Source organism: Capricornis sumatraensis, chromosome 11 (assembly GCF_032405125.1).
Source record: "Capricornis sumatraensis isolate serow.1 chromosome 11, serow.2, whole genome shotgun sequence".
In the NCBI taxonomy this organism is placed as follows: Eukaryota; Metazoa; Chordata; class Mammalia; order Artiodactyla; family Bovidae; genus Capricornis; species Capricornis sumatraensis.
Genome location: NC_091079.1, coordinates 20,942,942 through 20,957,907, shown reverse-complemented (window position 1 = coordinate 20,957,907; position 14,966 = coordinate 20,942,942). Strand labels below are relative to the sequence as shown.

The window sequence follows — 14,966 nt, the reverse complement described above, 5'->3', positions numbered from 1 at the left end:
ATAAAAGGAAGAGGCTGAGGGGGCGGGGAGCAGCAGGATGGCGCTGTGGGAAAAGGTCAGGGTGTGGATGGCAGGGCCCTGGCTGTCCCTGCACAGGGCACGCCCACTGGGCACCAGAGCCGCTGCAGCCCCCAAGGCGGTGCTGCCCTTCGAAGCCATGCCCCGGTGTCCTGGCAACAAGTGGATGCGGATGCTGCAGATCTGGAAGGAGCAGGGCTCTGAGAACATGCACTTGGACATGCATCAGACCTTCCAGGAGCTGGGGCCCATTTTCAGGTAAAGCTTTCCCCGCTCACCTCAGCGAGAACACCCTCACGTTCTGTCCCCGTTGGTGGCTGAGTCCGACTGGGCCAGGGCTATGCCACATCCCACCGCCCACATCCTGGCAGGGGCGCCCGGGCCATGGGGAAGGGGCAGGGAGGGGGCTCCTTGAGGCAGGTGTGCACCTGGGCCACCGCAGACGGGGGCCCTCAGTGAGCAGGAGCCCTGGGCGGCTCGCTGCTGGGAGCACAGAACGCAGACCCCAGAGGAGGGGAGGCTTCAGTGAGACCGCGGGAGGGCCCGCCTGCTCTGAGCCAGCGCCTGGCTCTGTGGAGCGGGGACCAGGCAGGACACGGCCCCCCAGCAGGCTGCGGAGCTCTGCCCCACAGGTACGACGTGGGAGGGAGACACATGGTGTTCGTGATGCTGCCCGAGATGTGGAGAGGCTGCAGCAGGCGGACAGCCTTCACCCCCAGCGGATGCTCCTGGAGCCCTGGCTGGCCTACCGACCGGCTCGCGGGCACAAGTGTGGCGTGTTCTTGCTGTGAGGGCCGGTGGCGGTGTGGAGGGAGGGGCTGTGGGGGCCTGTGTACAGAGAGCATGTGGGATGGGGAAGGCCTCAAAGCTAGCCTGCCCTGGGCCCACCTGGGTGGTGGGGAGAGGGTACCCACCAGCTCTGGCTCGGGCCCATGCACCAGGCAACCTGTGTGCCCTGAGCCGGGTAAGGGGTGGGCCATGATGGGGACCCTCCCTACGGGTCAGGAGGAGGGAGGGTGATGTCTGCAGAGGCCTCCGAGGGGCCTGCTGGTGGGGTGCCTGTCTCCCTTCCTCCAGCCCCCCAGGCCCTGCCAGCAGCCCCCCGTGGGCACTGGGCCTTGTGTGGGGACCACCAGGAGAGGCCCGACTGGATTCTGCCACAAGGGGCAGGAGCTGTGCGGGGAGGGCAGCAGCATGGCAGAGGCCTCGTCCACTCTGGGGCACGGTGAGAGCAAGCTGGACCAGCTCTCAGGGACTCGGCCTCTTTCCTCTCAGAAGAAGCCTCCAGGCCCAGAGGGGGCCCAGAGGGGAGGTGCGTATGGCAGGCAGGGGGCCTGCGAGTGTGCAGACACCCCGGCAGCAGTCTCAGCCAGAAGCCCCCGTCTCAGCCTGGGTGAAGTACCCGACGCTGCCCCGAGGAAAGAGGTGCCGCCATGATCCCACTGGGGCGAGCCTGCCCCTGAGGACCAGCAGGCGGCTCCCCGTCTGGCCCGCTTCGCTCTGGAGAGAGGAAGGCGGGGTGCAGGACGGGGCCGCTGCTGACCGACCCTGACGCTCTGCTCCCTGCTCCACAGCAACGGGCCCCAGTGGCGTTTGGACCGACTGCGGCTGAACCCAGATGTGCTCTCGCTGCCAGCCCTGCAGAAGTACACGCCCTTGGTGGATGGCGTGGCCAGGGACTTCTCCCAGACCCTGAAGGCGAGGGTCCTGCAGAATGCTCGGGGGAGTCTGACCCTGGACATCACGCCCAGCGTCTTCCGCTACACCATCGAAGGTGTGGGCTGGCGAGGCGGGCGCACCGCAGGGTGTGGGGGGAGCTGGCCCTGAGGTCCGGGCTGCCCGGGGCTCAGGAACCCCTCCTCCCGCAGCCAGCACCTTAGTCCTTTACGGAGAGCGGTTTGGGCTTCTGACCCAGCAACCAAACCCTAACAGCCTGAACTTTATCCACGCGCTGGAGGCCATGTTCAAGTCCACCGTGCAGCTCATGTTTGTGCCCTGGCGCCTGTCACGGTGGACGAGCAGCAGCATGTGGAGAGAGCATTTTGAGGCCTGGGACTACATCTTCCAGTATGGTGAGGGCTGGAGCCCGGGCAGTGCGGTGACTAGGGCCCCCAGGGCCCCTCCACTCACCACAGTCGCGGAAGGACTGAGGTCCCGGGAGGGGCTTGTGGCTGCATCATGGTCCCAGACACCACCGGCAGTGATGCTGGCCTGGGCGGGCCTGAGAGCTGGGGCAGGACGTGGAGACTTGGGGGCGTGGAGGGTAAAGGGCAGGAGGATGACAAAGAGCAGCGCTTCCCAGCACCAGACCCAGGGCTTCTGTTGCTGTGCATCCTGCAGCCAACAGAGCCATCCAGAGAATCTATCAGGAGCTGGCCCTCGGCCACCCGTGGCACTACAGTGGCATCGTGGCAGAGCTGCTGATGCGAGCAGACATGACCCTGGATACCATCAAGGCCAACACGATCGACCTCACTGCTGGGAGTGTGGACACGGTCAGGCCAGCACCCAGCCCTTCCCATAGACCAGGGAGCTCTCCTGCCTCCAGGCAGCCTCCACCCACAGCAAATGTCTCCTTCACGCCCCTCCCCAATCTATGCCTCCAGCTTCCCAAAGGGAAGGCATCTGTGGTGACCCACATGGGAAACCAGGCTCCAGACAGAGTGTAGAGTACCCGGAGACCTGGGCACCTGCAGCATCAGAGGTCCCTGGGGTCCTGGGGGGGAGGGGAAGGGCCGAGGTCCGGCTGCAGGGTCACACTAGAGACCTGTTCCAGGGACAGAGACGATCCTTTGGAGGTGACAGGCTAATGGGAAGGGCAGCAAGAGGCTCCAGTGTGTGTGGGAGAGAGCAGGTGGCAGGGAAGCCAGCCCAGGGGCCGGGCCAGGCCCAGGGTGTGCAGTGCAGCTGAAGCATCCTGCCTCTAGACCGAGCCTCCCTCTGCCAGCATCTCTGAGGGCCAGGCACCCAGGCCCTGAGCAGAGGCGCAGGCTCGTGGTGGAGACACTCCCTGAGCCGGGCCTGTGATGCAGCCATAAGGTGAGAGAGGGTGGGGCAGGCATGTGCCTGCTCTGGGAAGGCTTCCTGGAGGAGGGCTTTCACTGAAATTGGCGGGACCACACAAAGAGGAGGCCCGGAGGGCAGCAGGCCAGGCCCTGCCAGAGCCGGCAGTGAGGAAAGGCCATGAGGCTGAGTGGTGGGAACAGGGCAAGTGGACAGAGGAGGGCAGACAGGGTCAGGGACCCTGTCAGGAAGGGCCTTGCACACTTGTATCCCAGGCTAGAGGAAGCCAGTGTGGGGAGTGTCTCGTTCAGGCATCCGGTCCTTCACGGGCCACAGGGCAGAGCACAGCATGGACTACAGCTCAGGGAGCCGCGGGGAGGCCGGATCTGCCCGGCAGGGGATGCCAGGGGCAGGTTACCTTGGGGATGACATTTAGGAGATTCCGAGCTGCCCAGGTCTCTGGCTGGATAGCGGGCACTGCTCTTTGCACATGGAAATGATCCAGGAGGAGGATACAGTTGGGAGTCTGGGCAACCAGTTCCTGCTAGTCCCCTGTGAACGGACCTGCCTGTGGATGCCCAGATGGACCTCAGCTCCTCAACTCTCCCCACTGAGTAGATGCCATGAGTGAGCCCCTCCTGGACCCAGGGGAGGAAGAGAACCTCAGGTTCTGAGGTGGCCACAGGAGGCCTGCGTCTCAGTAACGTTGGGGACGCCTCCCCTGAGGGATTCAGGGAAAGCTGACGAGCTGGTTTTAGAATCTCCAGGACTCCAGGTCTGGGCTTTGTGGTCTCCAGGCATGTAGGTCCCCTGCCCCAGGGGACCACCATCTTTCTGGGAGGGGCTCGGGAGTGGAAGGGCACTGCCTATACCGAGGTCTGAGCCCTGACCCTCTCCGCCCCCTGCAGACAGCCTTCCCCTTGCTGATGACTCTCTTTGAGCTGGCTCGGAACCCGGAGGTGCAGCAGGCCCTGCGCCAGGAGAGCCTGGTGGCTGAGGCCCGGATCTCAGAAAATCCCCAGAGGGCCACCACGGAGCTGCCTTTGTTGCGGGCAGCCCTCAAGGAGACCTTGAGGTAGGCGAGGTCGACCTGGACTGCCCCGTGGCCCTGGCCCCGCGTCTGCAAGCCCTCTTGCCGGGCTTGACGATCACAACTGGGGCTGACAGCTCCTGTGCCCAGGGGTGCGTCCCCCTGTACCTCCTCTTCTTCTCCCTGGAGGGAGGCTGGTGCTTCTTCCTCCGGGATCCCACCTCAGTGTCCTGGGGCCCTCGTCAGTCACGTCCTCGCTGGCCTGGGAGCTTTGGCTAACTCGGGAGACGCAAGGAAGGAGCGCCTCAGGATCTGGGCTTCCCAGTGCCAGGAGTGACATGTGAGGGCCCGGGGCCGTGGGGGGGCTGCCCTCAGGCTGTGTGCACTGAGCTAGGAAGGCTGCAGAGGGTGTCCGGGGAATGGCCAGAGCTGAGGACACTGCAGGATGCCCCTGTGCGCAGGCTCTACCCTGTGGGTATCACTTTGGAGCGGCAAGTGAGCTCGGACCTGGTGCTGCAGAACTACCACATCCCGGCTGGGGTGAGTGAGGCCCTGGAGCCCCAACAACCTTCACCCAGCGGCCAGCTGACTACAGCCCCTTCCCGCTCCCTGCAGACGCTGGTGAAGGTCCTACTGTATTCCCTGGGTCGAAACCCCGCTGTGTTCGCCAGGCCCGAGAGCTATCACCCCCAGCACTGGCTGGACTGCCAGGGCCCTGGAGGCAGGTTCCCGCACCTGGCCTTTGGCTTTGGAGTGCGCCAGAGTGCATGCATGCTCTGAAAATTCCATGTTCGTCTGTGTAGAAAGTGCCAAGTTGATTCTGAAATTCACATGGAATGCAAGGAACTTAGATAGCTAGTGTAATCCTAAAAAAGAATGACAAGGCAGGAGGATTCGCGTTTGCCGATTTCTAAGCTTACTGCATAGCAAACTTTCAAGACAGGATGGTACTGGCACAAGGACAGACCAACCAATGGGCTTGAACTGAGCATCCAGAAATGAAATGATATGTCTGTGGTCACTTGAGTTTTTACAGAGGGGCTAAGGCCATTCAACATGCAGCATCTGTTTTCAAAGAATGTTGCTGTGACAACCTTCTAGCCACATGGGAGAAAAGAAGTTGGACCTTTATCTCATTCAAACAAGAACCGACTCAAATGCCACAGACTTAATCATAAGAGCTAACAGTGTAAAAGCCTCAGAAGAATACATGAAGTGAATTCTTCATGATCCTTGATTTGGCGATTCTTAAACTGGCAGCGAGTGCTGTTAAAAATGTGAAATCTGATGCACTGCTTTATCTCAGTCATTTCAATTCAGGGTGATTTAAAGGAGTAGAAGGAGGAAGAGAGCAAAGATGGTCTGAGTTTCTGTCCCGTCAACACCGTTTTCTGATCCTGACCTTGGGAGCACGGAGCATGACAGCAGTCGCCTGGATTTCTGTACCTGCCACTTCAAGGCAGGCCGAAGCTGGCCTTAGGGCCCTCACCCTCCCAAGTAGGCAGCATCTGGAGAAACGTTCCGTCACTCTTAGGAAGCCAGGCGCCACAGTGGGAGACGGCTCGAGTCCTGCAGAAGGTGTCTGACGGCACCACGCAGGGCGATGCACAGTCTCCGTGGCAGCTCTGCCTGTCCTCATCTACTGCATCGCCAAGCACACTCTCGACTTCCGCCATCCCCACCTGAACACTGGGAGCGTGCAGGCTTGGGTGCCTCAGGGGCATGTGGGCTGAGCAAACGTGGGGCCGCTCTTTAGGTGCGCATGTAGACCAGGCCCTGTGATGCTTTTGCTGTTACTAAAATCCTCCGCCTCTGCTCCCTAAAGTGGCAAGAGGTTGTGTGAGGTGACACCTACCGAAGGGAAGAAAGATTACACGTTAAAACCACAAAGAAAGAGTCCACAGAACCTGAACAATTCTGGTGTTTATTTCTCTCTGGAAACAATTTGTAAATGTGGAACTCATCAACTGGGGGCTCTACGGGTCAGTGTCTTTGGCTCACAAGACAGTAAAGGACAGCTAACTTGTGAGAGACGGGGAGATGGTCAGCCCCTCCAAAGGAGGCTTCTCACATCAGTGTGTTCCTGACTAGGATGGAGACAATGCTTAGGAATAAAGTGGATTGCACCAATTGTGCATTTGCTTCGATATCCTCTTCAAGTGTATAATCTACTGAGATGTCCCTCTCCAGGTTAGTAGGTCCTCCGAAATTGCACAGGTTCCCACCACAACAATGAACCCAATAGAAACTGTTAAATCTATGAGTCGTCTTTCTTTTGGGGGCTGGCGCAGGCTCTTCGGCTCTATACAGAAATGTGCAGTTATATGTACAGTTCTTGTAAACGAGTATTTCCCGAGAATTCAAACCTAAAAAGAAATAGAAATGAAAATCACGTATTTCATGCTTTCAACATCCAAATATCAAAGCAGAGTTACCTTAACTATCTCCATCCCTAAATATTGTTGTCGTTCTGTCGTGCAGTCATACCTGATTCTTTTCGACCCCGTGAAGACAGCACGCCAGGCTTCCCTCGCTCAAACACATGTCCACTGACTGATGATGCCATTCAACCATCTCATCCTCTGTATCCCCTTTCTCCTCCTGCCTTCAGTCTTTCCAAGCTTCAGGGTCTTTTACAATAAACTGACTCTGCATCAGGTGGCCAAAGTACTGGAGCTTCAGGGACTCTCAAGATCTTCTGTAACACCACAGTTCAAAAGCATCAATTCTTTGGTGCCCAGTGTTCTTTATGGTCCAGCTCTCACACCATACATGATGACTGGAGAAACCATGGCCTTGACTATAAGGACCTTTGTGGCTAAAGTGATGTCTCTGCTTTTTAATATGCTGTTTTAGATGTGTCATACTTTTCCAAGGAGCAAGCATCTTTTAATTTCATGGCTGCAGTCACCATTTTCAGTGATTTGGGATCCCAACAGAATAAAATCTGCACTGTTTCCAATTTCCCCCCATCTATTTGCAATGAAGTGATGGGACTGCAGGCCATAATCTTCATTTTTTGAATGTTGAGTTCTAAGCCAGCCTTTTCACTCTTCTCTTTCATCTTCATCAAGACTCTTTAGTTCCTCTTCACTTCCTGCCGTTAGGGTGGTGCCACCTGCATATCTGAGGTTGCTGATATTTCTCCTGGCAATGTTGATTCCAGTTTGTGATTCATCCAGCCTGGAAGTTTGCATGGTGTAACCTTTGAATAAATTAAATAAGCAGGGTGACAATATACAGCCACGATGTATTCCTTTCCCAATTTTGAACCAGTTCGTTGTTACATCTGGTTCTAACTGCTGCTTCTTGACCAGCATACAGGTTTCTCAGGAGGCAGGTAAAGTGGTCTGGTATTCCCATCTCTCTAAGATTTTTCCACAATTTGTTGTGATCCACACAGTCAACTGCTTTGGTGTAGTCAATTATGCAGAAGTAGATGGTTTTCTGGAACTCTCTTGCTTTTTCGATGATCCAACAGATGTTGGCACACTGGTTCCTCTGCCTTTTCTAAATACACCTTGTATATCTGGAAGTTCTGGGTTCTATAATGTTGAAGCCTAGCTTGAAGGATTTTCAGCATCAACCTGCTAGCATGTGAAATGAATAAAATAGTGCAACAATTTGAACATTCTTTGGTGTTGCCCTTCTTTGGGACTGGAGTGAAAACTGACCTGTGTCCACTGTTGAGTTTTCTAAATTTGCTGGTATATTGAGTGTAGCACTTCGACAGCATCATTTTGTAGGATTTGAAATAGCTAAGCTGGAATTCCATCACTACCACTAGCTTTGCTCTTAGTAATGGTTACAAAGGCCCACTTGATCGCACTCTTGGATGTCTGGCTCGAAGTAAGTGACCATGCCATTGTGGTTATCCGGGTCATTAAGACCTTTTTTGTATAGTTCCTCTGTGTATTCCTGATGCCTCTTCTTTTGTCTCTTCTGCTTCTCTTAGCTCCTTGCCATTTCTGTCCTATATTGAGCCCATCTTTGCCTGCAATGTTCCCTTGGTATCTCTAGTTTTCCTGAGGAGATCTCTAGTATTTCCCATTCTATCGATTTCTTCTATTTCTTTGCATTGTTCACTTAAGAAGGGTTTCTTATCTCTCTTTGCTGTTCTCTGGAACTCTGCATTCAGGTGGATACATCTTTCCCTTTCTCCTTTGTCTTTCACTTCTCTTCTCTGTTATTTGCAAGGCCTCCTCAGACAACCATTTTGCCTTTTAGCATTTTGTTTTTCTTGGGGATTGTTCACCACCACCTGTACAATGTTATGAACGTCCATCCATAGTTTTCAGGGACTCAGTCTTTCAGATCTAATCCCTTGAATCTATCTGTCACTTCTACTGTACAAATTATTTTATTTAGCTCACACCAGAATGGCCTAGTGGTTTCCCCTAGTTTCTACAATTTAAGTTTGAATTTGCCAATAAGGAGTTCACGATCTGAGCCACAGTCAGCTCTGGGTCTTGTTTTTACTGTTGTATAGAGCTTCTCCAACTTTGCCTGCAAAGAATATAATCAATCAGATTTTGGTATTGATCATCTGGTGATGTCCACGTGTGGACTCACCTCTTGTGTTGTTCAAAGAGGGTGTTTGCTATGACCAGTGCATTCTTTTGGCAAAACTCTGTTAGCGTTTGCCCTGCTTCGTTTTGTACTCCAAGGGCAAAGTTGTCTATTACTCCATGTATCTCTTGACTTCTTACTTTTGCATTCCATTCCCCATGATGAAAAGGACATCTTTGTGTGTGTGTGTGTGTTAGTTCTAGAAGGTCTTGTGGGGCTTCCCAGATGGCACTAGTGGTCAAGAACCTGCCTGCCAATGTAGGTGACATAAGGGATCTAAGTTTGATCCCTGGGTCAGGAAGATCCCCTAGAGGAGGGCCCGGCAACCCATTCCAGTATTCTTGTCTCCATAATCCCATGAACAGAGGAGCCTGGTGGACTACAGTCCACAGAATTGCAAAGGGTCAGGCACAACTGAAGCAACTAGCACGCACACATGCTAGAAGGTCTTGTAGGTTTCCATAAAACCATTCCACTTCAGCTTGTTTGGCATTAGTGGCTGGGACATAGACTTGGATTACTGTGATGTTGAATGGTTTGTCTTGGAAACAAACCAAGATCATTCTGTCACTTTTCAGACTGCCCCCAAGTATTGCATTTCAGACTCTTTTGTTGACTATTAGGGTACTCCCATTTCCTCTAAGAGATTCTTGCCCACAGTAGTAGATATAATGGTCATCTGAATTAAATTCTCCCATTCCTATCCATTTTAGTTCACTGATTCCTAAAATGTCAATGCTTTTAGTTCACTGGTTCCTAAAATGTCAGTGTTCACTCTTGCCATCTCCTGTTGGACAACATCCAATTTACCTTGATTCATGGACCTAAACTTCCAGGTTCCTATGCAATAGTGTTCTTTACAGCATCAGACTTTCACCACCAAACATCTACAATTGAGGGTTGTTTCTGCTTTGGCTCAGCCTCTTCATTCTTTCTGGAGCTATTTCTCTGCTCTTCCCAGTAGGATATTGGATACTAAACTAGGAGGTTCATCCTTCAGTATCACTTGCCTTTCCATGCTGTTCATGGGGTTCTCAAGGCAAGAATGGTGAAGCAGTTTGCCATTCCTTTCTCCAGGGGACCATGTTTTCTTAGAGCTCTCCATCATGACCCATCGGCCTTGGGTGGCCCTGCACTGCATGGCTCATAGTTTCATTGAAATACACAAGGCTATGATCCATGTGATCTTTTTGATTAGTTTTCTGTGATTGTGGTTTTCATTCTGTCTGGCCTCTGATGGATGAGGATGAGAGGCTTGTGCAAGCTTCCTGATGGGAAGGACTGGCTGTGTGGAAAACCTGGTCTTGCTCTGGTAGGCAGGGCCTTGCTCAGTAAACCTTTAATCCAATTTTCTGCTGATGGGTGGGGCGGTGCTCCCTAGCTGTTGTTTCACCTAAGGCAGCCCAGTCCTGGACTCTGTAGTGTCTATGATAGGCTGCAGGCTCTATGGTCAGGCTAATGGTGATCTCCTCCAAGAGGATTTATGCCAACATGCTACACCTCCCAGGACCGCTGCGGCCTGTGCCCCTGACCCCGCAGCAGGCCAGTGTCAACCCACACCTCCGCCAGAGACTCTCAAACATTCACAAGCAAGTCTGCCTTGGTCTCTTGTGGGATCACTGCTCCTTTCACATGCGTCCTGGTGTGCACAAAATTTTATTTGTTCAGTTCAGTTGCTCAGTCATGTTTGACTCTTTGCAACCCCATGGACTGCAGCATGCCACGCTTCTCTGTCCATAACCACCTCCCAGAGTTTACTCAAACTCATGTCCATTGAGTCGCTGATGCTATCCTACCATCTCATCCTTTGTCGTCCCCTTCTCCTCCCATCTTCAATATTTCCCAGCATCAGGGTCTTTTCCTATGAGTCGGTTCTTCACGTCAGGTAGCCAAAGTATTGGAGTTTCAGTTTCAGCATCAGTGTGTCCAGTGAATATTCAGGACTGATTTCCTTCAGGATGGACTGGTTGGATCTGCTTGCAGTCAAGAGGACTTCCAAGAGTCTTCTCCAACACTACAACTCAAAAGCATCAATTCTTCAGCACTTAGCTTTCTTTATAGTCCAAATCTCACATCCATACACGACTACTGGAAAAGCCATAGCTTTGACTAGACGAACCTTTGTTGGTAAAGTAATGTCTCTGCTTTTTAATATGCTGTCTAGGTTGGTCACAGCTTTTCTTTGAAGGAGCAAATGTCTTTTAATTTCATGGCTGCAGTCAACACCTGCAGTGATTTTGGAGCCCCCCAAAATAAAGTCTGTCACTGTTTCCACTGTTTTCCCATCTATTTGCCATGAAGTGATGGGACCAGATGCCATGATCTTCGTTTTCTGAATGTTGAATTTTCAGCCAACTTTTTCACTCTCCTCTTTCACTCTCATCAAGAGGCTCTTTAGTTCTTCTTCACTTTCTGCCATAAGGGTGGTGTCATCTGGGTATCTGAGGTTATTGATATTTCTCCCGGCAATCTTGATTCCAGCTTGTGCTTCATCCACCACAGCATTTCTCATGATGTACTCTGCATAGAAGTTAAATGAGCAGAGTGACAATACACTGCCTTGACATACTCCTTTCCCAGTTGGAACCAGTCTGTTGTTCCATGTCCAGTTCTAATGGTAGCTTCTTGACCTGCATACAGATTTCTCAAGAGGCAGGTAAAGTGGTCTGGTATTCCCATCTCTTTAAGAATTTTACACAGTTTGCTGTGATCCACACAGTCAAAGGCTTTGGCATAGTCAAGAAAGCAGAAGTAGATGTTTTTCTGGAACTCTAATTTTTTTGATGATCCAATGGATGATGACAATTTGATATCTGGTTCATCTTTATTTGTTACAAGGCCTTAAATTCTTTTGAAAAATGTGTATGTATTCCATAGTTTTGGCCACATCAGGTCTTAGATGCAGCATGTGGGAGCTTTCCTTGCAGCACCCAGGCTTCTCTCTCCTTGTGGCCCATGGGCTCCAGAGCATGAGGGCTCAGTAATTGTAGAAGACACCCTTATTGCCCTGCCACAGGTGGGATCTCAGTTCCCCGACCAGGGTTGAACCCACATTCCCTGCATTGAAAGGTAGATTCTTAACACTGGACTACCAGGGAAGTCCACAGTGCCTAAACTTCTTGAGTAAGCAAGAATATTCAAATCCACTCGAATTTTCATTACTTAATGAACAACTTCACCTGGAGATGATTTTCCATCTACATTGCCAACTTACCTAGGCATCTGGCCTCCCTAAGTAATTTTACAGTCCCTTGTAAGGAAGCTATACAAAGGAGTTATTATTTGTTCATTATCTGTTCGTTATTTGTCATAAGGAATCTAGGGACCCAGAAATGAATGGAGACCAGGAAATATGTTTTTGCTGATGTCCCAAAGATCACACAGACCCTCAACGAGAAAGCCCCTATAGTATGGCCTTCTGCTGATAGTCTGCAGTCGCCATGGCCCTTCTACATCAGCTCCTTGTATCGGAAGCACTTTCCTGAGGGATCTAAGGTGCATCCACGTTTTGGGCCTGCTTTGTTGGAAAACCTAGCCAGAGGACCCTGCTCCTGTGGGAAACAAGGAATTGCCTAAGCTGCACTGGGGAATCTACCTACTTGACCATGGATGGCCAAGGAGTTGAGGTCTTGAGTGGCATCAGTCCTTCCAGCCCCTGGAGACAGGGCAGGACACCCGGGGACTCAAGGGCCCACGTGGCAGGCTATGTGTCTCTGCAAGAGGCTATTACTGCCTGCCCTTTACTGACACTGAGCCTCATCATAGAAACATGCCCTCAGGATGGGTACAGAGAGAGAAAAGAGTGGCCCTGCCCCCTGAAACTGCTTAGATGGGGTGTCTCATTAAGGAGTAAGAAGGTAATCTGGTACTTACGCATGGAGACAGTAAAACAGCGCCTAATTTCATAAGGACACGTTCTAAGAGTTGGACAATGGAAGGTGTTTTTCACCACACACGCATGGCATTGTACGTTAAAGGTCCCTAGATAAAAGAGAGCAGAGTCAGACTCCTCCTTCGCTGCCACTCACTGCATCTGCCCAGCAGCCGGCCCCTTCCCTCAGCCTCAAGGACTCTCTGAGGCTGCACAGCTCAGTCCTCAGTGGGCTCTGAGCCTGGGCAACACGAGCTTCCTGGACACCAGGATGCCAGGTACACCCAGGAGTTTTCTTCTTCTCAGAGACAGGTTCTCAGGAAAGCTTCCAGCTGTCAGGTGTGTGAGCCTCTGGTCTGTTGATGGACCCACCTTTTCACACAGAGCCTGTAGTCTTAAGGGGCCAAAGCCTCCCTGAGTTCCCTGCACCCAGCCAGGCCCGCCTGTTCCAATGAGAAAGGGCCACAGCCAGAGACTCCCCCATGCCCACCCTGCGGCCCCTGTGTCCACTGGTCCTTAGGGGAGCCTCCCTCTGCCCTGACCCTCCCCCTGCTCCTGGACACCCTGTGCTCACCAACTGTACAACTGCTAAGATGGAGATCTCAGCTGGCTAAAATGGTGAAAATTCCATTCAGACCCTTAAAATGACCCAATTAAGTCTCATCCTCTTCAAGAAACAGAAGCAGATACTCACAGGGCTCAACGAAGCCCAGTGGCCATCCCATGAAGAGGAGGAAGGCAAAGAGGAGCATCATCCCTGTGGGGGCTTGAACCTGTAGGAGAGGAAAGCCAGGGCACAAGTCAGCAAGTGTGAGGCTCTTGTAGCCACTCTGGTCTCTCATCTGAACAGCACGAGTCCTGGCCACCCTTCCCACCTTCCAGCACCTCTGGCTCCCGGCTGAGCATGGCTCTGGGCAGTGACGGGCTTGCAGCCCTTTCCCACACACAGTGGCTTTGCCCCGCTCTAGTCTTCATCCTAGATGAAGACAAGCTCCTGCTCTCCATCAGGCAGAGCACGAGGCTCAGAGTGGTCTGGGGCTATCTCCATGTGGCCCTCACACTCCACATGGGTCCCCTGACTCCCTGTGGTGTCCCGACCTCAAGGCTGACCTGTGTGAAGAGCTGGAACATGCTCCATTCAGGTACTGCTAACTTGTATGAGCTCTGAGACAAAGGTAGAGGGCGGTGACAAAAGCAGAGGAACTGTGGAGAAGAAGCCAGAAGCCCAGTGCCTGTGCTAGGAAGCATGGACCACATGCCATCATGTCTCCCGGGGACTGGGCATCTCATGGCCCCACGTTACTAAAGGGGAGGCCCTGCGGCTCGTCACCTGAGCCCACACACCAGCACTTGCTGGAAGGAAAGCCCCCCAGCACCAGGAGTGCCTGCGTCTGAAACATTTCCTTGTGGGGACTCATCAGCACCCTTGAAGCTGCCAATGTCTAGGGTCCTTCCGAAAATTCCCTCCCCGCCCCCGGGGGCCCCGTCACCCTTCTCAACCAGGGGATTTGCTCTTTCTGCTCAGGGGCTCCTGTCTGAGGGACATGCCTCGCCTGCTGCTGCCTGTCACCCTGAGGAGACCCAGGGGCAGCCCCTGACAGGTACCTGCCACGGGACCAGCTGAGGCCCAGGATGGGGGCTGACTGTGCATTAGCCAGCCATGCTCCTCGGATGGGGACCATCAGTGTCCTGCCCCTGGGCCCCTGGCTCTCTTCACACATGCTCTCTCAGGAATGGCTGGGCCTCAACCTGCTTATGGCCAAAGGTCCTCCCACTCGGGGTGAATTTGGGCCAAAGCAGCAGGTGCAGAGGACCAAGACTGAGGAGGGGGTCAGAGCCATTGCCCTGCACGGGCTGCTTGTCTGCCCAGCCAGTCAGCCTCCCACGTGGTACCACCCTCTCCATGTCCAGACCGCTTCCCACCCAGTGCTATCTGCTCTTCTTACATCTGTCCCTTCCCTCAGGCCACCCGCGCTCGCACTGCCAGTCTCCAGGGCAGCTCAGACCCAGAACCACCCCAAGTGCTCCCAGAAGAGTAGCCTCAGATAGAGAAACCGAGGAGACTGTCCTATCCACCATCTCACTGGGACAGCGAGGGAGAGAACAAGATGGTGGAGGAGTAGGTGGCGGTGGAGTACGTCTCTCTCCACAGATACATCAGGAATACACCTTTAGACACAGAAATGTGTCCAGAACTCGATCTGAGAGTGGACAGGAGCGCCTGACCAGTGGAATGCAGTATACAAAGCCGTGCAAAACTCAGTAGGACAAAGGAACTAGAGGGATAAACAGGACTGTTAGCAGGACTGGACCTGCCCTCAGCCAGTGGGGGAACTGAAGCAGGGGTCTCATGCCCACACTGGGGCAACTGTCTGAGCCAGACCAGAAACATTTAACGCTCAGAGTGAAACAGCTGATCCGTGGCTACCTAAATGGAATGAGAACCAGACAGTCCTTTCCACAGCCATACATACC

The 14,966-nt window shown here is 53.2% G+C and overlaps 2 protein-coding genes across 2 annotated transcripts; one reads left to right on the top strand and one right to left on the bottom strand.

Annotated features, from left to right (window-relative positions):
- The first annotated feature begins 37 nt into the window (after window positions 1-37).
- Window positions 38-4,831, top strand: LOC138088750 (cytochrome P450 11B1, mitochondrial-like). Its single transcript, XM_068984079.1, is given in 9 exon segments — window positions 38-276; window positions 651-691; window positions 694-805; window positions 1,593-1,792; window positions 1,887-2,090; window positions 2,359-2,513; window positions 3,930-4,096; window positions 4,513-4,591; window positions 4,667-4,831. Coding segments are annotated over 9 exon segments (1,362 nt in total).
- A 1,287-nt stretch (window positions 4,832-6,118) lies between these two features.
- Window positions 6,119-13,243, bottom strand: GML (glycosylphosphatidylinositol anchored molecule like). Its single transcript, XM_068984078.1, has 3 exons — window positions 13,186-13,243; window positions 12,494-12,601; window positions 6,119-6,417 (listed from the first exon to the last, which is right to left on the bottom strand). The coding sequence occupies exons 1-3, from the start codon at window positions 13,241-13,243 to the stop codon at window positions 6,119-6,121; spliced, it is 465 nt and encodes a 154-aa protein (XP_068840179.1).
- Between the last annotated feature and the right edge of the window lie 1,723 nt (window positions 13,244-14,966).

Bases quoted from the DNA above. Each gene is read 5' to 3' on its own strand.
- GML (XM_068984078.1), bottom strand. From the start codon at position 13,243: ATGCTCCTCTTTGCCTTCCTCCTCTTCATGGGATGGCCACTGGGCTTC. The intron at 12,602-13,185 runs GTGAGTATCTGC...TCTTTTATCTAG, and splicing joins ACTGGGCTTCGTTGAGCCCT to GGACCTTTAACGTACAATGC. The intron at 6,418-12,493 runs GTAAGTACCAGA...ATTTCTTTTTAG, and splicing joins CTGTTTTACTGTCTCCATGC to GTTTGAATTCTCGGGAAATA.